This window comes from Poromitra crassiceps, assembly GCF_964638095.1.
Source record: "Poromitra crassiceps genome assembly, chromosome: 12".
Lineage (NCBI taxonomy): Eukaryota > Metazoa > Chordata > Actinopteri > Beryciformes > Melamphaidae > Poromitra > Poromitra crassiceps.
Genome location: NC_139632.1, coordinates 35,169,881 through 35,194,040, shown reverse-complemented (window position 1 = coordinate 35,194,040; position 24,160 = coordinate 35,169,881). Strand labels below are relative to the sequence as shown.

Here is a 24,160-nt window from a genome sequence, read left to right as displayed (position 1 = left end):
TTTCATTTTTATTCTTAGGGTGTACTGTATATCAGTGCAGCTATTTCAGGGTTTATGAGGTGGAATAGCAATGGATCCATAATTCTTTAAAAGCTGGAATCACCTACTGGGTAGATGCCACATTAAAACACTGCCGTATAATGAAGAAACATGACATTGCTGCTGCTTGCCATCACCTTTGTTCAAATGTGAAGTAGTCAGCCATGAAGAAGATGAGACCTCACACTCTGGCTCAGATGCAAAGATTGAATAGACAGACAACATTTGGACCTGGTGGCCTTTGTCAAGTCATCTACATAAAGACCACCAGGCCCAAACGTTGTCTGTCTATTACATCTTTGCATCTGAGCCACAGTGTGCGCTTTCATATTTTTCCATGGATTTTTGCCAGTGACCAGCACCTCACTGATAATTTATGGTGTGCGTTTTCTTCACTTTGATAAGTAGTCACCCATGGTCATAATTCTTAATAGCATAATTTAAGACTGTACCCACAGCTGACTGGAGTGTTTTATTTTATTTCTGGGGAGGGGGGGGGGATACAATCTGCCCGCATGTTTTCGCTCACCAGTGATACAGAGCATTGATCGACAGCAATGAAAATGTCTTTCACTAGGTATGACACAAAAGTCAAAATGTCTTCTTTATAGTGACATATTTTTTTATTTGTAGTTGATTGATTTAGCATTTGTTTATCCAGGTAATGAGATAAAAAAAAATCTCTTCACGGAGACCTGGCCAAGACACACACAAAAATGCAGACAAACAATGTACAACAATATACAAAGTCACATAGGAGAACAAATTCATAACGATTTTTTTCATATTAATGGTCCAATATCAAGGCAGCAGCCTCATAGGCCAAATCTATTTTGATCTGAACAAAGCAAAGACGACGGCCTTTTGAGGCAGCCACAAGATGTAAGTTTAGGCTCAGCAGAGAGACCGGCTCGTTCAGATTTAAATGATTTTGCAGTGAGTTAAGGCAGAGCTGAATACAGATTCAGTTGTGACCTTTAGGGACAGAACAAAAACAAATCCAACTTAAATCACGGAACAAACTCAAAATAGCATGTCGGACAGAGCATGCATGCTTGTACAAAAATGTCATGACTGCATGTAGATTAAACAAGGCAGGAAATTGGCTCGTTGCAGGTAATTGTCATAAAAGCCCCTTTAGGTTAATTAGTTTAATGTTCGTTCGGGTAATTAGTTTAACGTTCTTTCGGTTAATTAGTTTAATGCATGCTGTACATGCTGGATCTCAATGGGAAGACACAGCATTGCTTTGAGTCAGATAATAATGAAGAAAATAATAAGCCCCCAGACCGCCCACACAATAAATCAAACATATACTTCATGTATCTGGATTATAATAACCAATGGGCATGAAGCTACTAACAAGCAAGCTTTCAGACCAGCAGCTGATTGGCTGAGCTGAGACTGTCGCTGTATGACAGATTGGGGGTGCATGGTGCCCTGGGCTGCTGTATGTTTTCGTGTGCGTGTGTGTGTGTGTGTGTGTGTGTGTGTGTGTGTGTGTTTCTCTCCTCTCCACACTTCTCGTCCTGTCTTCACCTCCTCTCCTCTCCTCTCCTCTTCTCACCACTCCATTGGATGCCTTGGTCATATTTCAAGTACACTCTATATAGCTTAGTATTGTAATTACATGCATCACCACTAGCATAGAGATCCACTTAGCGCTAAGTGGATAGTACAGTAGGATGTACTGGGAGCAGGGTAAACACCATGTAGATTCCCATTCAAACAGAGTCCAGATCTATCTCTACCATCACAGTTTAGATATTACTTGTGAAGTGTTATAATGTATCAAAAAGCTTATGGCTATCAACTCTTATCAGAGCTCATGTTTTCCAATTGCTTGAGGGAAAGTTTGGAAAAGCATGGTACACTGTATAGAAAGATGTAGATCAGTGTAAAACAATGAGCAAACTTGAAACAGCATTGGTAGAAAGATATCCAGTGGCATTGAGAAATGAATGGCCGGTGTTATTATTGTAGAAACTGCAGTAATTAAGTGTGTGAGTTCAGCAACTACCTTACAATATTGTATTACCCTAATTAATACTGTTGAAATACTTCAACAGAGAAGTGGTTAATTTGTCATACATTTTGGACAGTAGTACTAGGCAACTGGCTGTACTAACACAGTACTAATACAGTACTAACACAGTAGTAAGGTGTACTTAGACTACCATTCCATTAGCTTAGCAAACAGGTTACAGTAACACACTGGAATAAGACCTATGTCAAGTGTGAGCATGTGTTCTTTAGCAATTAGATGTGTTCCTGTTGAAGCTTTCAGAGGTTCTCACGTACTGTGATCTGAGACAGATGATCGATTTAGCCTTGTCCTTCCTGTATTACATGTCTGTCCACAGGTGCAGGTGCAGCACGGTCACTGTGCAAGCTTGCTTAGGGTTAGGGTTAGGGTTATGGTTAGGGTTAGGGTTATGGGATAGAATCCCTGGGTTAGGGATGTGAATGCTAGGCCTTATGTCTGACTCTGGAGTGGTTTTCACTGTGGAAGCTGCTCATGTTTCTCCATGGGCGGAAATGAGGTTTACACATAATACATACTCACGTCTGACAGCTGTGTTTTTAAGTGTTTTCCATCTTTTAAAAATGCACAAGTCTCAAATTCTCTCAGGTCTCAATCTCCTAAATATGCTGTGCTTTTTCATACTACGTACTGCCGCTATTTTACATAATCCTGTTCTTGCTGGAAGCAATACTTTTTTGTTGTTGCACATTTTCATTAATATATTTGATGCTTAATATGGCCAAGTCCTAGAATACTAGAATACATTTGATGTTTCTGGTCACTACTTGCTGCAGCAATTTCCCCTTTTCCACATGGGGCTCTTTGAAGTCTCTTTAATCTAATCTAATCTAATCTAATCTAATCAGAGTCTCCTCCTGCTGACTGGAGTTTCGAGTGCCTTGCCCAACTGCCTCCCAACCAGCCTGGGGATTTGAACAGGCCATGAGTGTGTTTCTCTAATTAGGCTACCTCTGTAGTCCACAGAGAGAGAGCTGGTGTGAGCCCCGTGTAGCGTGATGCTAACATTATCATGTGCTGCTGTGTGGAAGTCTGACTTGAACAACTTTAATATCACATCATTAAAACATAAGCTGCTGTCTTTCCTGATGCCGTGCACTCTTTTGGCGTGGCTCTCTCTCCCCTCAGTCAAGTCTATCTCTCTCTATCGTTTCTTCTGTTTCTCTCTTTCTGTCTCTGTTTTATTGATGAAGGCAGCAGGGACTTTAGGGGACGGCAGTTAATTCAGCTCTAGTTCCTTCACACACGCACGAGCGCACGCACGCACGCGCACACACACACACACACACACACACACACACACACACACACTGACACACACATACATATTGTTGACCTACTTTCCCAGGTCTTTTCCCTATGGGCTGGTTAGGAAGTCTGTGGTCACGTAGACAGATCACCGTTGTCACATACACACACACAGACACACAGACTATACTTACACACACACACACACACACACACACAAATGCTCACATATGCAGACATACAACAAATAAATACAAACGAAGATGCACATACACACACACACACACACACACACAACTCTAGGCTTGGGCCGATTTTTTATATCGGATATTGCAATATTTGCCATATCTATCTATCTATCTATCTATCTACTGTACCTACCTACCTACCTATCTATCCACCTATCTATCTATCTATCTATCTATATATCTATCTATCTATCTACCTATCTACCTACCTATCTATCTATCTACCTATCTATCTATCTAACTATCTATCTATCTATCTATCCATCTATCTATCTACCTATCTAATCTACCTACCTATCTATCTATTTATCTATTTATCTATTTATCTATCTATCTATCTATCTATCTATCTATCTATCTATCTATCTATTTATCTATCCATCTATCTATTTATCTATTTATCTATCCATATATCCATATATCCATCTATCCATCTTTCCATCTTTCCATCTATCCATCTATGGCAGGGATGGGCAACTTTGATGATAGAGAGGGCCACACAAAAGAATCCTCGCTACCAAAGGGCCAGATTGCGACTGTGCACTTCCACCAGTAGCCTACTGTAACACCATCACTCCCAATTATAGCTACTAGTTTGCTGACACCAGCAACTTTGCTCTCGCTTTAAAAGAGCCCACTACAGCAATTTGATGGGGTACATCACCCAAATACGTGATACAGTATTAATCAGATTAGTAATGTTGCATGTGCAATGTGCTTCCTGGATATAGTTTGTTACAATAGGGTTAGCTCAAATGCTAACGTTAAACAGTATGTGAATGGACAATGCTAACGCCATTAGCGCCATGTTTATGGGATGTACAGTAAAATAAAAAAACACAGATTTGGGTGGTCTACTGGGAGAGATAAAGAAAGGAAGGGAAACAACATATCATCCTCTCAGTGCTTTATTTATTCATACTATTCATACGACTAATCATAATATGTAATTTATAACTGAAACATAAAATACAACACTTAATGATAATATGATGATGATAATAATAATAATAATAATAATAATAATAATAATGTGTGTGTTTATGTGTGTGTCTCTCTGCCCGCAGAGCGTTGTTTGACTATGACGGCCTTGTGTCGGACCTGAGCGCCCCCAGTCAGGCGCTGGCGTTTGCTTTTGGAGACATCCTCCACGTGAGCAGTGCTGGTGAAGAGGAGTGGTGGTCCGCCCGTCACCTCAGCCCGCCGCCCCCACAACGGCCCGAGGTGGGGGTCATCCCCAGCCGCAGGAGGTCAGAGTTCATTCTCATTTCATTCACAAAACTGCAATTCTTTTCTTTCTTTGTTTTGGATCATGTGTCTGCCATTGATTGTTTTGAAGTAAGCATTGGTGGTGGTAGATAGGTAGATTTTATGCCAATGCCAACACCAGGCACGCCGCAGTTAACCATACATCTGCCTTAACTAGTATCTAACCATCCTCTGGGCTCTACATGGTCCCTGCTGGAACCTTCACAAAGCAAAAGAACCACTGGTGCTTGCTTTGAAATAATGGGTTTGATCTGGAATGGAGGAATAGAGAGGAGAAGAGAAGAGAGGAGAAGAGAAGAGGGGAGAAAAGAAAAGAAGAGAGGAGAACAGAGGAGAGGAGAAGAGAAGTGAGGAGGGGAGAAGAAAGGAGAGGAGAAGAGACGAGGGAGAGAGGAGAGAGAGGAGAGGAGAGGAGAGGAGAGGAGAGAGGAGAGGAGAAGAGACGAGGAAGAGGAGAGAGGAGAGGAGAGGAGAGGAGAGGAGAGGAGAGGAGAGGAGAGGAGAGGAGAGGAGAGGAGAGGAGAGGAGAAGTGAGGAGGGGAGAAGAAAGGAGAGGAGTAGAGACGAGGGAGAGAGGAGAGAGAGGAGAGGAGAAATGAAGAGAACTTATTTGCGAGGTTTTGTGTGAAGGTATTGTCTGGTTGTAAAGCCTTCAGAGGTGAGCTGGTGTTATGTGGTGTATCTAAACTAAAGGATGTTCCTCTGGGCCACCTTTTTCCTTTGAAAGTGATTATTTGAAATGCTCCTGCTCTGTTTTCATGTCAGCTTGGCTGTTTGCAGGTATATTGTGAGCCTTCAATCTGTATTGTGCCAGACTTTTCTTTGGCCTGAATCAGCCCTAACTTTGGCGGGTTCACACCAGAAAGTCCAGGTCCTTGGTTCGGGCCAGAGAAGAGGATGATACATTGTTTCGTTTTTCAGCTGGTTCGGTTTGCGTTCACAAGGCCAAAATCCACTAGTCCTGTCCACACAACCCAAAGTCACGTGGGCAGAAATATGGTTCTGTTATTGGCCATACTGACTTCCTCCTGACTCTGTGTCCAGTTTACGTTGAGGCCATCGGCCATTGTTGATGACGTGTCACTATGCGACACACAGTTACTCCATGTCAGAAAATAAAGATGGACGCACGTCGTTTAACCAGTCAATTTATGTCTGTTTATTTAGACAATTATATGTCAATAGAACAGTAAACATTGCAGACTCCACGTTTGTCCCCTGTCACTAGTTATTTTTGTCTGTTTGTGATGTCGCTGGTAACGAGACGAGATAAGCTAGCTAACTGCTACAGCTAGCAAGCAGCTTCTTCTTCCGCGGTAGATTCCAAAACAGGAAATAACCCAAAAAATCAACACAAAAAATCACGTGCTTCCTCTGACTAGTCCGGGTGGGGTTCACACCAGAAATGGGCCGCTCCAGAGTTCGCTTGAGAGCGGACCGAGACCACCTCTCACAGGCGAACCAGAGCGCGGTTTTTAGTCCGCACCAGATTTCGAGTAGGAGCGTTCACACCGACCCTATGGACCGTACTAAAGGGGAAAGGTCCGATAGACCGGACTAAACAAGGCTGGTGTGAACCCGCCCTTAGATACTGTAGATTCAGCCTGTGTGCCCAGATGACGTGGTGGTGAGTATGATGTTCTGGTGGTGGGTATGATGGGTCTTTGCCTCTCCTCCGAGGCGCCGGCGCTCCACGGACGCGGGAGCACGACGTGCAGTCAACACGACGTGCAGTCAACAATGGCACCCCCCAACCAGCAGGGGGGTTCTCAGAGTTGAGCGGTTGAATGCCATTATGCGCCTATTTCACATCCCACCTCAAGCAGCCATTTTGTGTTGAAAATGCAGGAAGTAACACAATGTAAAAAATCAAGGCCCCTGCACTGACATAATTTGTATTATACATTTTATGTCAGTCACATTTACGTCACATTACAGACCGTCTGGACCGCATGCTGTCTGCAGTTTACGGCACATTACATGATTTCTCCATATTGAAGTCCTCAAAATTCAATCGTTGACCTCTGGCTACCTTTCAAAAATGGCATAGTGCAGCTTTTAATGGGGAGATACATCCAAAAATAAAGTCCTAATGCAATGAGCAACAAAATGGCTTTTTGGATAGAGGCACATAATGTGATGTTTTGGCTGTGTGCTCTTGTTTTTTTGGACGTGAAAAGATTTGAGTAGCTACAGTATGACAAGTGGTCCCACAGTTTCAGGCTAACAAAAGCATGTCGATTTATCCTTACATTTAAATTATTACAGTTTTTGATGCTTCCAGACTTAAGAGAAGCTTCAGAGGGAGAATTCACAGTTGTATGTCCTGCAGAAACCCCCATATTTTTGACATTATTTTTTATCTCAGTGTGATTGACAGCCCTGAGACCAAGCCAAATCTAAGATCTAAGAACGATGCATTTCTTTCTTGATTAAATGTTTTAACTCCACGTAAGGTTTCTTCACACATCTAATATGTAAAGGACCTACAGTGAATCATGTCTGTGTATACAAGTATGAGGCAGATGATTTTCTACTGATCGTACTCCTGGGTCTTCTTCCGTATCTGACTCCTGTAGGCATCAGGATCCCAATCATCTCCATCTCTGGCATGGAGCTTACGTTTGCCCATTGGATCTCAAACTGTGCTGTGTTAAGTCTTGAAGCCTTGAACACTGTTCCTGGAGAACCACATTCTTGAGCGTACCTTGTTCTTGTGCGAACCTTATAGCTTGGCTGGCATTGGAGGTATGACATCACTGGTGGTGTCATAACTCTCATCTCTCGTCCCCGCTTAGCATAGGTGTAGTGCCTGTAGAACGCGGGGGAACGGCGTTCCCATACTTCTCCAAGGGGTGTTTTGTGTGTGTCAGTGTGTGTGTGCATGTGGAGCCAATAAAACGAGTGAAACTGGGCAAAGTTGTCATTCGTGCTATATTTAAGGTGGGCTGAATTTTTCACACGGCATCAACTCGCGGCATGAAGAAAGAAGGAAACATTCCACCTTAACTACATTTAAGGTGGGCTGAATGATTCACACGGCATCAACTCGTGGCTTGAAGGAAGAAGGAAACATTCCACCTTAACTAGCTACAGCGCGGGGGAAACCTCAGTTTAATAAAAGCTATACTGAAACAGCTACTGGCTTTTTCAGCATCAAAATATATATTTTTCCCCCAGTACCTCACTATAACAAGTAAAGATGAAAAAGTCATCGACACGGTGATGATGACATCACTGAAATGTCATCCAGAGATACCTCCAGGGAGCTGGGTGGATCCGAAGCCCTGGATCAGCCCTGGTGGCGTCCATTGAATTGGTGTTGACGCAAAAGCTTTGTAACACACACGCTAGTATATTACATTTTGAAAGTAACTTGCCCAACACTGCTTCAAACAGTTAAAACACTAAGCAGTTAATAAGATGCAAGTCATGCAGATTTGCATTAAGGTGAGGCAGTGTACACACAGCTAGCTTACTCTGTTAAATGCGTGAATGCGTCCCAGTGCAGTCTGGGGCCACGCTAACACTCTCCAGACCTCCGCCAGCTCTCTGGAACTCTCCCTCAGTCTCAAATCAATCTTCCCATTGCCTGTATTCCTTTTGGGGGATCCCCTATCCTAGCCTATGCAGATGCCCTCCTCTCGCCTCAAGAGCAGCGCCACTGGCCAATGGAGTCATGCGCCAAAGTACTTGCCATGCATGCCCATTGCTAAATAAAGTTTGTTAAATCCTACCAACTGGCCTCTCATGATTGAAGTGAGGTCTCCAGACCAAATTTCAAGCAGAAGGCCACACATGCATAACCTGTGTTGACGTCAGTCAACTTCTAGTATGACGTCAGCTATGTTGTGGTCAGTCAAGTCCAAGTATGACGGACACACACAGAGACAGAGATGTGTGTATGGGGACGGACACACACAGAGACAGAGATGTGTGTATGGGGACAGACACACAGAGACAGAGATGTGTGTATGGGGAGTGTGTATATGAGGCAGCCACAGGTCATATTTATTGCGATAGCCGCGGGCATTGTTTCTACAGGCCTCCTCTCTCTCTCCGCTCCTCCTCCTCCTCCTCCTCCTCCTATTGCTCTTTCAGCTTGCCTTTATTGGCTTTTGATGTCTCATGGATCTTTAAAACAAGGTTATTTTTAGCTGTTTATGTCTCATGGATCTTTAAAACAAGGTTATTTTTAGCTCTTTATGTCTCACGGATCTTTAAAACAAGGTTATGAATTCTGTTGCAAAAAACGAACTCAAATCCAGCCTCTGTGGGACGTCTCTATCCACTCTGTCTCTCCCCTAATTAACTATGCGCTGTTTTGAGGGGGCGGAGCCTCTGATAAGATGATCTGTTGGGATAGATCCATCTTTGTTGCAGTTGATTGTTTTCTGTACATTTTTCCATTCTACACAGCTGTGCTACAGCTATGCTACAGCTATGCTACAGCTGTGCTACAGTACAGCTGTGCTACAGCTGTGCTACAGCTATGCTACAGCTGTGCTACAGCTATGCTACAGCTGTGCTACAGCTATGCTACAGCTATGCTACAGCTGTGGTACAGCTATGCTACAGCTATGCTACAGCTGTGGTACAGCTATGCTACAGCTGTGCTACAGCTATGCTACAGCTATGCTACAGCTGTGCTACAGCTATGCTACAGCTATGCTACAGCTGTGCTACAGCTATGCTACAGCTGTGGTACAGCTATGCTACAGCTATGCTACAGCTATGCTACGGACAACAGGGTTTGCTCTTCCACATTCAGTTGGCGGGGCGGCGCTATAAGCAGGCAAATCAAATGAGTATAACTTTGTGATGTCACAAAATCACAGAAGTCACTCTAAGGCCTATGAAACAACCCTACAGCCGGAGGCAGAACTCGCCATCCTCAGCTGCTCGGCGTCCTCTATGAACTTCCCTACAGCTGTGCAACAGTCTCTGACACAGGGGACAACTGTCGCCAATGTCTTTAATGTGCTTTCCCCTGTGTCCCTCCTGTCTGTCTCTCAGGGCAGAGAAGAAGGAGAGGTCGAGGCTAAAGACAGTCAGAGTGACCAGGTCTCAGGACAGATCGGTGAGTAGCAGCCTGACCCCTAACACTAACGCTAACACTAATGCTAACAATAACGCTAACACTAACGCTAACACTAACGCTAACACTAACGCTAACACTGGTCATCATCACCATCTTAACCAGTGTTGGGTTCACTGCTCAGTGCTCACATAGGTAGTTCATTAGTTGCTATACTTATTTCAAAAGTAACAACATTACCTCTTCTAGTTATTATACTTAGTTCAATAGTAACAACATTACCTCTTGCTCCCTGCGAGCAGGAATTTGTCTCATTACTCTGTTTATTTTCTCATGACGACTCCAAAATGTGTGATTGCGTTCTTCCTCAGAAACCAAGATTGATTGATTGATTGATTGATTGATTGATTGATTGATTGATTGATTGTATTTGATGTTTGGTCACAAAGAACACATGGAACAGAGGACATGCATCTCGGAAACACCATCAAGGATCAAAAACACAATAAAGTCAAAGACTTGTTTCCGTTGTGGTGCTTGGTCTTGAACAGACAATACAAAACAACAAGGAACAGGCACAGGTACAGAGAATGATAAAACTATAGAAACGACAAGCTACTATACAATGCTGAAATACTAAAACAATACTCAAAGTAATAAGATACATAAAATACTATCAAATACTATCAAATACTGTAAATAAAGGAGTACCGAGACATAAGTGCATCTAGGCTGTGACATTTTCTAAGAGGCAGGATTTGACCATGATCTGAAAAGAGAGCTGACTGGTAGAATAGTCTTGATGGGGAGGGCGAGCATGTTCCAGTTGACAGCTCCACTATACCTAAAAGCACATTTATTTGCCCATGTTGGTTTTGAACCTGGGCAGGCAGAGATGTGCCATACTGCCTCTAGTTTGGTGAGCATGAGTGTCACCACTCCTTTGAAAAAGATTGTTGAGATACTCGGGGGCCTTGTTAATACAGATATTGTGGACCATACTGAGCTGCAGCTGAACCGCCCTGGCCTCAAGAGGGAGCCAGCCAAGCTGCTGAAAGGAAGGAGAACTGTGTGTGTGTGTGTGTGTGTGTGTGTGTGTGTGTGTGTGTGTGTGTGTGTGTGTGTGTGTGTGTGTGTGTGTGTGTGTGTGTGTGTGTGTGTGTGTGTGCTTCTCTGTGAATGATCAGGGCAACCCGATAGTGTGTCACAGCAGGCCAGGACAAACAGCATCATCATCAGAGACAAGATAGATCTGAAGTCAATCCCCAGTTAGTTGTACAAACATCTAATACATTGGCACACTGTGGTGTATCTTCTTTGTGCTCTACAACAGCTGCCTCAGGGGATACAGAGCACAAACATATTTCAATCACTGAGGAGATCAAGTGTACGTGGAGGCTATTAGCTCTGAACAGAGTTGACTCACTCACTCGTGATCTGGAAAGTTCCTCTGAGATGAGAGGCGCTGACGCACCGCTTTAATCACACTTCACACACCGTGTGTGGTGACACCAGGCTAACACAAGCTATTCATACCACTGCTGTGTTGTGTCAGCTCTCTCTCTCTCTCTCCCTCGCTCTCTCTCTCTCTCTCTCTCTCTCTCTCTGTCTCTCTCTCTGTCTCTCTCTCTGTCTCTCTCTGTCTCTCTGTTTTCATCACACTGTGTGAATCACCAACTCTGCATGTTGGAGAGCTGATAATTAAAAAATATCACATTGCTCATTGTGTGTGTGTGTGTGTGTGTGTGTGTGTGTGTGTGTGTGTGTGTGTGTGTGTGTGTGTGTGTGTGTGTGTGTGTGTGTGTGTGTGTGTGTGTGTAAAGAAAGAAAGGAGAAGGATAAGAATAGAGAACCCATGAGGTTTCTAAATAGGACTACTGCTGATTACAGCTAAGATAATGTTGTGATCATCATGCTTATGATGATTAATGCTCTCTCTCTCTCTCTCTCTCTCTCTCTCCCTCTCTGTAGGATCAGGAAGATAAAGGTAGGTATTCTGTGCAGTACATCAGTGACACCTGCTGGTCTATATGTGTAACTGCAGCTGGTGGCAGACCTGGCTGACCTGTGTGGATGGATTCCATAGGGCCAGTGTGTATTGACTTTGAGCCGGTTCAAAATGTCAACACAAACTGCAGCACAGCGCCCCCTGCCTGAGGGATGAAACATTGCATCACATCAAGTGTTAAAGCATAAAGCTGGTGTTTTTTAATGCATTGCATACTGTCAACAAATCATCTGGGTTCGGCTGGTGCAGCGGTACATTCCCTGCCTACCAACAGGGGGGGACGGATCCCCCAACTCCTCGCTGTCAGGTGAAAAGAAGGGGCTGGTGACTCCACATGTATCAGAGGAAGCATATATGCGCTAGTCTATAACTCTGCCCAGATCGGCAGAGGGGGTGGAGCAACAGTCAATTTGAAACTCTGTCTTTGTGAGCTGTATTCCAAGGTTTTGAGCTTACAACAACTTCCAGGTTGATGGCTAAAAACGGTACGAGCTCACTGTTGATTTTGTAACTTTTGACTTGTTGACAGTGAGCAATGCAGTAGAAAACACCATACACACACACACACACACACACACACACACACACACACACACACACACACACACTCACTCACTCACTCACTCACTCACACACACACACACACACACACACACACACACACACACAGCCTGACGTAACTCACGTAAGGGCACGCCCACCGCCGCCATGTTCTTGACATAGCGCTGCAGCTCTCAAGTGACAACCTATGTGGAGCAGCGTTTATAGGAAGCTAGCCGCCGTTAGCGTTAGCTGTATCATTCCTGTTGTGTTCGGATGGTGACCTGCGTTACACACGGCTGTAGTGATGACAGCAATAAAGTCCCCGTGGTTTGTTTCTATCTCTACCGTCCACAGACGTGAAGGGAGCGAGACGGAGGATACGTCAGCAGCACAGGAGATGTGTGGATAGTTGGGAGAGACAGGTGAAACTTTCTGACAGCTCCTCACAGCAAAGTCTGTTCACCTCGTTTTTTTCTTTTGTTTATTATTACAGGCATTAACGGCAGCATACAAACAACAACTCTGGGGTTTTTATTGCTGTCATCACCATCACTATTTTGTAATGGAACAGAAACGACAATAAGGCTGTTACTAGTTGTCAGCTGCAGGACGGTATGTCAATGATATGGTGCTGTCCAGGGTTAGCGAATAAGGTCTATAGTTTATACAGTATTATTTATCCAGTGTGCAGAGCTTCATTTTTCAACCACTTTCCAAATGATAACAGTCACAACTGACTCCAGGTCTGCTGCTGGCTGCCACATGCTCTGCTGCTTCTCATTATAGTGGTGTGTGTGTGTGTGTGTGTGTGTGTGTGTGTGTGTGTGTGTGTGTGTGTGTGTGTGTGTGTGTGTGTGTGTGTGTGTGTGTGTGTGTGTGTGTGTGTGTGTGTGTGTGTGTGTGTGTGTGTTGCTGACCCTGCCCTGTCTTGTCCTTCCAGAGCTGGTAACCTCTGGCACAAGCGATAGTGAGAATAGTTCCTGTAAGTCTAGACCCCGCCTCCCCTTGTGTGTGTGTGTGTGTGTGTGTCTCTCTCTCTCTCTCTCTCTTTCTCTCTCTCTCTCTGTCTCTCTGTTCTCATTTTATTTCCAACCCTCAGTCAGTGTGTGTGTGTGTGTGTGTGTGTGTGTGTCCTGTGCGAGCTACCTCTGTCAGCCTCTCCATTCTTCCTTTCCAGAAGTCCATTCCAGAAGTATTGAAATCATATTGGTTTAGCTTCCAGTTCAGATGATTTGAGCCGTGTTACTGGACAGACTTGCTCAGTCTGAACACAGTGTCACAGTGTTGTGAATGTGCACACGTTGGGATTTGTGTGTGTTTTGTGATCACTACTGTAAATCCCGCCCACTGTGCCTCTGAACCTTTCCGTCACCTCTGTCTATCCAATCAGCTGGCCAGGAGGAGATCTTCCTGACCTACCAGCCAGTCACGCAGCAGGAAGGTCAGTGGCATAAATAAATAAATAAATAAATAAATAAATAAATAAATAAATAAATAAATAAATAAATAAACTCATGGCTACAGTGTGAGAAGTATACCCTTAACCCAGATGTGTGTGTGTGTGTCTGTGTGTGTGTGTGTGTGCGTGTGCGTGCGTGTGTGTGTGTGCGTGCGTGTGGTCATCCAGTGAGTTACACGCGGCCGGTCATCATACTTGGACCAATGAAGGACCGGATCAATGATGACCTCATCTCGGAGTTCCCTGACAAGTTTGGCTCCTGTGTCCCACGTGAGTGTCTTGTCTCCACAGGGACAAACACTGTGTCCCACGTGAGTGTCTTGTCTCCACAGGGACAAACATGGCTCAGAACTGAAGGCTCAAAGGCTGTTTGTTCCTCATTGCAACCTCAGCACAGAGCAAATCCACCATTTTGGCCTGAATTATTACAAATGGAAAAAAAAGATCAAAGCCTAAATTTGAATCAATCTAGGAAGTCATTTTCTTCCTCAAATTTCAAAGCCTTGAAGATCTTTGGCCATAGAAGACGTTTCCCGTACCCAATTTGCAAGAAAGTGATTGAGAAGAGAGCTGGGACACGGATGTATCTATAGAAAGTGATTGAGAAGAGAGCAGGGACACGGATGTATCTATAGAAAGTGATTGAGAAGAGAGCTGGGACACGGATGTATCTATAGAAAGTGATTGAGAAGAGAGCAGGGACATGGATGTATCTATAGAAAGTGATTGAGAAGAGAGCTGGGACACGGATGTGTCTATAGAAAGTGATGGAGAAGAGAGCTGGGACACGGATGTGTCTATAGAAAGTGATTGAGAAGAGAGCTGGGACACGGATGTATCTATAGAAAGTGATTGAGAAGAGAGCTGGGACACGGATGTATCTATAGAAAGTGATTGAGAAGAGAGCTGGGACACGGATGTGTCTATAGAAAGTGATTGAGAAGAGAGCAGGGACACGGATGTGTCTATAGAAAGTGATGGAGGAGAGAGCTGGGACACTGATGTATCTATAGAAAGTGATTGAGGAGAGAGCTGGGACACTGATGTATCTATAGAAAGTGATTGCGAAGAGAGCTGGGACACTGATGTGTCTATAGAAAGTGATTGAGAAGAGAGCAGGGACACGGATGTGTCTATAGAAAGTGATTGAGAAGAGAGCTGGGACACTGATGTGTCTATAGAAAGTGATTGAGAAGAGAGCAGGGACACGGATGTGTCTATAGAAAGTGATTGAGAAGAGAGCTGGGACACTGATGTATCTATAGAAAGTGATTGAGAAGAGAGCAGGGACACGGATGTATCTATAGAAAGTGATTGAGAAGAGAGCTGGGACACTGATGTATCTATAGAAAGTGATTGAGAAGAGAGCAGGGACACGGATGTGTCTATAGAAAGTGATTGAGAAGAGAGCTGGGACACGGATGTATCTATAGAAAGTGATTGAGAAGAGAGCTGGGACACTGATGTATCTATAGAAAGTGATTGAGAAGAGAGCAGGGACACGGATGTGTCTATAGAAAGTGATGGAGGAGAGAGCTGGGACACTGATGTATCTATAGAAAGTGATTGAGGAGAGAGCTGGGACACGGATGTGTCTATAGAAAGTGATGGAGGAGAGAGCTGGGACACTGATGTATCTATAGAAAGTGATTGAGGAGAGAGCTGGGACACTGATGTATCTATAGAAAGTGATTGAGGAGAGAGCTGGGACACTGATGTATCTATAGAAAGTGATTGAGAAGAGAGCAGGGACACGGATGTGTCTATAGAAAGTGATGGAGGAGAGAGCTGGGACACTGATGTATCTATAGAAAGTGATTGAGGAGAGAGCTGGGACACGGATGTGTCTATAGAAAGTGATTGAGAAGAGAGCTGGGACAAGGATGTATCTATAGAAAGTGATTGAGGAGAGAGCTGGGACACTGATGTATCTATAGAAAGTGATGGAGGAGAGAGCAGGGACACGGATGTATCTATAGAAAGTGATTGAGAAGAGAGCAGGGACACGGATGTGTCTATAGAAAGTGATTGAGAAGAGAGCTGGGACACTGATGTGTCTATAGAAAGTGATTGAGAAGAGAGCAGGGACACGGATGTGTCTATAGAAAGTGATTGAGAAGAGAGCTGGGACACTGATGTATCTATAGAAAGTGATTGAGAAGAGAGCAGGGACACGGATGTGTCTATAGAAAGTGATTGAGAAGAGAGCAGGGACATGGATGTATCTATAGAAAGTGATTGAGAAGAGAGCTGGGACACTGATGTATCTATAGAAAGTGATTGAGAAGAGAGCTGGGACATGGATGTATCTATAGAAAGTGATTGAGAAGAGAGCTGGGACACTGATGTATCTATAGAAAGTGATTGAGAAGAGAGCAGGGACACGGATGTGTCTATAGAAAGTGATTGAGAAGAGAGCAGGGACATGGATGTATCTATAGAAAGTAGGGGTGTCACAATATATCGTCCCACGAAATTTCGCGATAGTAAAACGTCACGATATGTATCGTTGAGATGAAATCTCATATCGTGAATTTTTTTTTTTTTTTTTTTTTTTTTTTTTTTTTTTTTTTCCAAAAATAGACAAAGAAACGTCTTTGTTTGTTGAAGTTCAATGTGTGGAAAGTAGTTCAGTTGAACAAGTCTCTGAAGAGACACATGAGAAGTTATACAGGAGAGGAACCATTCAATTGAGTTTCTGGCAAAACTGTTTACTTGACAGGAAAAACTGAAGATGCATAAAAAATAGACTAAGAAAAGTCTTCTTGTTTGAGTTTGAAGAAAAACTGAAGATGCATAATGAGAATTTATACTGCTGAGAAACCTTTTAGTTCAAAGTAAATCTAAGTGACGGTGTAACTCATTCTATTTCAAGATAAGCCTTATCTCCAATCTCATGTTTTTTCTAGTTGTTATTGTAATAACAATTTCCCACAACAGCATGTTTTGTATTTGTGCATTTCAAATAAAATACTACTTTTCCAGTCATATATTGTCATTATTCAAGTTTAAAAAAATATTGTTAAAATCGTATCGTATCGTATCGTTATCGTGAACCCAGTATCGTGATACGTATCGTATCGTGAACTGAGTGTATCGTGACACCCCTAATAGAAAGTGATTGAGAAGAGAGCAGGGACACGGATGTGTCTATAGAAAGTGATTGAGAAGAGAGCAGGGACACGGATGTGTCTCTAGACGCTTTCAACTTGACTACTTAAACATTGTAAATGTCCCCCAGCTTACTTCCTGTTGCAGTGTTTGCTGCATAGTACAATAACTGACAGGACATAAGCGAAACTGTTCCCTAGCAACACAATTCCATGAAAAAGGTCTGTCTGTACTATTGGGTTTTCAGATGTTTGTCTTTCTATCGTCTGGATGTGTGTTTGTACATTTAATCAGTTTGTGCTGAGTAAAACTGGAATTCCAATCAAACTTGTAAACCCACTGTACAGTTCTTCAATTTGTTTGGAGTTTGGCAAGCAAACTATGTTTTAAACAAAGATGTGTGTGTGTGTGTGTGTGTGTGTGTGTGTGTGTGTGTGTGTGTGTGTGTGTGTGTGTGTGTGTGTGTGCGCGTGTGCGTGTACTCCCCTCAGACACGACGCGGCCGCGGCGAGACTACGAGGTGGACGGCAGAGATTACCACTTCATGGCGTCCAGAGAGCACATGGAGAGAGAGATCCAGGAACACAAGTTCATCGAGGCCGGGCAGTACAACAACCACCTATACGGCACCAGCATCCAGTCTGTGAAAGAGGTCGCTGACAAGGTGAGACAGACTGAGAGGAGGAGAGGAGAGAGGGAACATATACCTGTACAAATATGAGAAGAGTCAGAGTGATGGAAGAGGTGTTGGGAGGAGGTAGAGAGCATTTTAGTTCAGTTGTTATTATTCCTGTTTCCATCAACACATTTTGATGTGCATTTTGAAGGATCACATTACAAGAGGTTGATGAAACGGTAAAATTTGAAAATAAGAAAGAAAGAAAAGTTTTTATGCTGGCTTGAGGTGGTTTAAAAGTTTTTACGCTGGCTTGAGGTGGTTTAAAAGTTGTTTACGTTTTTTTAAGTTTAAAAAACGTTTTTATGCTGGCTTGAGGTGGTTTTAGCCATTTTTGAAAAACAGTTAATGCACAAAATGGGAGATGGAAACCCAGAATGACTGATCAGCTGCTGCACTCTGTGCTCTGCACAGCTGGCAGCTTGTTCTGATCCTAAAGTGTTGCACCAAAAGCTCTCACTCGTCATGCCTTTTGCACCATGACTCCATAACTGTTTTGTGCGATTCGTTGATCAGATCTATGGAGAGTGTGGTAGGTCTCCTGTGATATTGGCTGTAATGTTTACTCATCACCACCATAAAGAAAGAAAAACGGACACCACACATACAGTAATAATGATTACAGTACCCATTGGAAAGCTCTCCATAATGGTCTTGTCTCACCCCTCCCACACACAACCTAGGCTACTTATTCGCTTCACTGCCGTTAACTCATTGAGTGCCAGCCACTTTTGGAGAACGGACGCTCCCAGTGCCAGAGTTTCAGAGCGTTTTCAGTGATTTCTCGAGGCCCACAGAATATTGTGTGATATTACTATGTAAACACCGAACACGCAAAAAGAACGAGGAGACTCTCTTCTATCATCAGCAAAAACAGGTTTATTGATATAATTTTCCGTTCTTTAGTTATCAGCCGGAGAAGATAGCTTGATTTAACCAAAAGCAGCCGTTTTTTTCTAGAAGCTGACATAATGAGCCTTTTGTGAAATTAAACATTTCATGCACATCACTGACTGAAGCTAATATTTTCTGATGTAGTCACACCTCCAACATAATTTCCTTCAATAGAACAGCGAAAACCAAGGAATTTTGTTTGGCAAAACAATATTTTTTAGCTGCAACCAGCAGCGCTGGCCCCTGCGTGTGCTGCTGGTTGCAGCTTCTTGCTGGTCTTGATTTACTGCTGGTGGGCATCAGATATGCTAGCTTGCGTTTGCCAATCCTGTCCTGCTGTCTGGGTCTGTCTGGGTCAGTGCACACTCCTCCTCCGTATGGGAGTGTCTCTGGGGCTTTCTGCTGCGTTTGCTCTCCACTGAAAAGTCCGCTACATCCAGCTTTTTTACAGCGTTCCGCGTGTATTTGTCACCGGCTCCCATGCTTCCAGTTGAGAATAATAACAACTAATAACAAAATCATCCGGATGGGCTATCGCAGCGGACACGGAGATGCTCAATTGTGGCAGCAGATTGGCTGCTGCAGGCACAGCTAACGTTATGCTTCATGCATATCGATGCATACGGATGCGATGCGATTTCCGTTTCCCCAACGACTTCTTCTCTGTTTTTTCCTCGCCTTTCTGTAATCTGGAGAGCACTGTCGCCACCTAATGGGTCCCTAAAATAGCTTTTACACATTCAACAGCCACCATACTTTCACAGGAGATGGATCTGGCTTTGATGCACGTCCCACCGTCAAAAAACGCAATTGACGAACATACTCGTCCTTGGCACTCTACGTTACTAAACCAATTGACGAACATACTCGTCCATGGCACTCAATGAGTTAATGGAAACACACCTGATTCAAAATTTGTTTGGTTGATTTTTCAAAACTTTGCTTAGAATTTACACAAGAGCTACATGGAAACCTAGCTAGAGTTTATTTGTCTAACTGCATTCTCTCTCTCTCTCTCTCTCTCTCTCTCTCTCTCTCCCTCTCTCTCTCTGCCTCTCTCTCTGTCTGTCTCTCTCTATCTCTCTCTCTGTCTCTCTGTGTGTGTCTCTCTCTCTCTCTCTCTCTCTGTCTCTCTATCTCTCTCTCTCTGTCTCTCTGTGTGTGTGTGTGTCTCTCTCTCTCTCCCTCTCTCTCTCTCTCTCTCTGTCTCTCTCTCTCTCTCTCTCTCTGTCTCTCTGTGTGTGTGTGTCTCTCTCTCTCTCTCTCTCTCTCTCAGGGAAAACACTGTATTCTGGATGTATCAGGGAATGCTATAAAGCGCCTCCAGTTGGCAGGACTTTATCCCATTGCTATCTTCATTAGACCACGCAGCGTCAACAACATCCAGTAAGTCACATGACTGATATCACCCAATAGAAACAGCATCCCAGAATAGACCTCAAGTCCAATTGGGGAGAAAATGGGGGGTGGGGGGGATGGACATCTTGTAAAATACATAAACATCCTGTAAATTATATCAACTAGAACTATTGTGCACTACGCATGCTCATTTCTAGCATTCCGCACAGCTCGCGAGCCTGCTCTGCTCTGCACAATTGAGCAATTGTGAGCTGCACGTGGAACCCCTGGCCTTATTATAGTAGTGAGATAACATCACATACATTTGTGGGATTCTAGGTTGAGGAGGATATTTGAATAGATTCACAGAAAGACTGTAGTTTTCTGTCCTCTCATTTCATTTCTCACCCCCCGTTTGTCTCTCCAGAGAGATGAACAAGCGTCTGACTGAGGAGCAGGGGAGGAAGACCTACGACAGAGCCCTCAAACTGGAGCAGGAGTTCACAGAGTTCTTCACAGGTTAGTTTCACACTAGTTCAGGCTCCGTTCAGACTGCAGGCAGATGCCATTTGTTTCTCAAATCACATTTTTGATTTGTTTCCCAAATCACATTTGTAAGACTGTCCGCACTGCCACAAATCTGATTTGGGCAAGTGGTCAAGTTGGATTTGTGTGTCCAGACACCACCACCCTATCTGCATGGGTTACTGTGGTAACCACATAGGTGTCAGTAAACAACTACGCTGATGATGGTGCTTTCCAACCAATGGGCAGTAGACCCTTTTCACAGGGGCCATTTTGTGTCGAAAAGGCAGGGTAAACACAGGTGCAAGCCACACACTATTGCGGGTTTCCAAATTCCAATCATGGAAGTCGGAAACCCTCATTAGATCAGAGCTTCTGCACTGAAGACACATCCGTCGAAAGCAGATGGGAATCGCATTTCAAACTTCCTCCATATGTGGTTTGGGTCAAGTTGCAAAAATCGGTTTTGTTGCTGTTCAGACTTAAAGAAAACAAATCTGGATAGGCCAAAAATCGGCCTAAGATCTCCACCTACCAGTCGTCTGGGAACTTTTTGTAAAAAATAGTTTCTTGAATGGCGGCGAGAACGGCCGTTAACAAGCCTGCACCACGACAAGTTAGTGGAAATGACGTTCTTCCAGCATTCTCCTCTGGAGGGAAACACACTGGAGACACAGAGAATCACTTTGTAGCACGCAGAGAACTTGACTTCTGCATGAAAACATCACTAAACACTCTGGATTGGTTCTGCCATGCAGGGTTTCTTTAACTCTCAAATTGTTTCCAACAAGTTTTAACAACGAAAGCTGGGAAAAGGTTCTCAGTCCCGAGTTAAGAGAATAGCGGATAGAGACAGAGAACTGAGTCGAGTCACACACACACACACACGCACACGCACACACACACACACACACACACACACACACACACACACACGCACACACACACACACGCACACGCACACGCACACACACACACACACACACACACACACACACACACGCACACACACACACACACACACACACACACACACACGCACACACACACAGGATGACGAAGCCATGACAACACACCGCACTTACTGAACTCTGTATTTCACCAATTACCTGGAGACACAAACAGACACATAATACAGAGCCACCTTCTACAATGTCAACACCTCCTCCCAAACACACTTTAAAACACTCGACTTTCTGCTTCACAGCTTGGAAACATGCCAGGGTAAATACACTGCCGAGTGTGACGCGTCCTCATCTGACAGGCAGAGAGAGAGAGAGAGGGAGAGATAGAGGGAGAGAAAGAGAGGGAGGGAGGGAGAGAGAGGGAGAGAGAGGGAGGGAGAGAGAGAGAGAGTGAGATAGGGAAAGGGGGAGAGGGAGGGAGAGGAGACAGAGGGAGAGATAGAGGAGAGAGAGGAGGAGAGACAGAGATAAAGGCAGTAGTGACTGAGGTAAATATGGGGCGGCAGGTGGATATCTGTTCACTCTACACTCTGAAGCCAGGACCTTTAAAGGAGATGTTTGCTCATAGTTGCCTTTTTGCTAATGAATTGGTAATAATCATAGACAGTATAATAAATATGGACGTAGCTGCCGTGACATCACTTATTGGTTTGTGGACTGCCGTTCTGAAGCTTCGAGGTTGGCATTTTTTCACCGTCGCCATCTTGGTTATTTGGAGCCAGAAGTGACGTGAATATGGACGTGATGAAGAACCGCGGCGTGGCCCACTACTATTCCCTGATCGGCGAGCTGCGAGATCACTGGACAGGCCAGCTGTCAATCACACCCCAAACCAGAGTCTGTTCTATCGTCGATGAAACGGGGCCATAATTGACAAAATGAACATCATGCTTGAATTTAGTGATTGAGGCCATAACGTCACTAGGAAAGTGTTTACTGACGCCATAAATCAAGAGAGAAGTATGGTCATTTCCCCATTGACTTCCAGGCAATCAGACAGCCAGTGGAGTCACCCCCTGCAGGCCATTCAAAAGAATGCAGGTTTAAGACACTTCCGTGTTGACTTCACGAATGGAGTCACGAGCACCCCTTGGTAATAACTCTTTTCCCTCGCTCTCTCTCTCTCCGTCTCTCTCTCCCTCCTCCCTCTCTCTCTTCTCTCTCTCTCTCTCTCTCTCTCCCTCCTTCCTCCCTCTCTCTCTCCCTCCCTCTCTCTCTCTCTCCCTCCCTCTCTCTCTCTCTCTCTCTCTCTCTCTCTAGCCATAGTCCAGGGCTCGTCTCTAGAGGAGGTGTATTCGCAGGTGAAGCAGATCATTGAGGAACAGTCTGGTCCTTACATCTGGGTACCCACCAAGGAGCGGCTCTGAACACACACACACACACACACACACACACACACACACACGCAAGCACGTACATAACGCACACACACACACACACACACACACACACCCACGGACACATTTTACTCTTGTCAACACTTCTCACATTACTGCTAATTTTCTATTATCAGCCTGCTCAGTCCCTCGCTTCCACACACTCACACACACCTACACACACTGTGGACGCACACACACACACACACACACACACACACACACACACACACACACACACACACACACCACACACACACACATACTCACACAAGCACATTCAGTGGGACGAGGCTGGGACTATCTGGGACTGCTGCTTCCTGGAGTGGGAGGAGCTAATGTCTGCCCAGCAGCCTATCGGTGGATCTTTCTACAGCTCAGTTCCTTAATGTTTAAGGAAGCGGCTCAAATGCAGGCGTCATGCACCATTATCTGATTTGATTTCTTTAACGTTCTTCTTGTTGTTGTTGTCGTTGTTGTTTTCATATTAATGAAGGGTAATGCATTCATGTATGGGTTTGTAATGATAATAATGTCACCAAGAGGCAGACTTTTGCACGCCGTAGCTTTAAGAGCATGTTTTTGGGACAAAATCTCCCCCTCGTCTATTTTTCCTCATGGCATCACTCCTGTTTAGAGTCTCTCTCTCTCTCTCTCTCTCTCTCTCTCTCTATGTCTCAGTCTCTCTCTCATACCCCTCCCCTCCCTCTAGACTGTCTGTGGCTATACAGTAGATATGAGGTGAAAAAGCCTAAAGCTGTGCCCAGGCGTTTTGGCATCGGGGGGCGAAAATGAAACTAGAGTACAATAAATGACTGTTTAGACATGTAGCGGAGAAATAATCATTAGCCATTTAGGATTTGTATAATCAAGACGCTTGTTATTGATATGTCTTACAACAAGCAGAAATTCAGCAGACATCAAAACTACAATACTGAATTAGATTGCATCAAAATAGATTTATTTATATATATATATATATATATATATATATATATATATATATATATATATATATATATATATATTGGTAGGCAGGGTGGGAATTACATGGAGATCTCTAAGGCCACCTTGGCAGCTGTGCCCTGCTACGAGCCTGCAAGCGTCAGTGGTCTCAGGTTAACCCATTGATACCTGATGCAGCATTTGCGTGTATATCCCTCATTTGTGTGTGTATCCCTTTAAGACCGCGAACTGCGTCACGCGGTTTGCGGTCTTAAAGGGATACACACACAAATGCTGCATCAGGTATCAATGGGTTAATGTAGCCTGCCCTATGCAAAGGATGTGTAATTGGAAAAATCGCTCTTCACGATGTCATAGAGCAATGGCCTTTGTGCCCTGGCATGTGGCCTTGTGCCCTATAAAAAATTGCGAAC

The 24,160-nt window shown here is 44.1% G+C and overlaps 1 protein-coding gene across 1 annotated transcript in view; it reads left to right on the top strand.

Annotated features, from left to right (window-relative positions):
* Positions 1-23,463, top strand: part of LOC310786192 (disks large homolog 4-like) — a 175,953-nt gene extending 152,490 nt beyond the window's left edge. Inside the window, exons 14-22 of the mRNA XM_083647365.1 lie at positions 4,647-4,829; positions 9,865-9,928; positions 11,858-11,873; positions 13,828-13,878; positions 14,065-14,166; positions 17,499-17,671; positions 19,854-19,963; positions 20,343-20,434; positions 22,666-23,463. Of these exons, the coding sequence (XP_083503491.1) occupies positions 4,647-4,829; positions 9,865-9,928; positions 11,858-11,873; positions 13,828-13,878; positions 14,065-14,166; positions 17,499-17,671; positions 19,854-19,963; positions 20,343-20,434; positions 22,666-22,772 (898 nt within the window). The 3' untranslated portion in view covers positions 22,773-23,463. The remainder of the gene's footprint in view (positions 1-4,646; positions 4,830-9,864; positions 9,929-11,857; positions 11,874-13,827; positions 13,879-14,064; positions 14,167-17,498; positions 17,672-19,853; positions 19,964-20,342; positions 20,435-22,665) is intronic.
* The last annotated feature ends 697 nt before the right edge of the window (positions 23,464-24,160 follow it).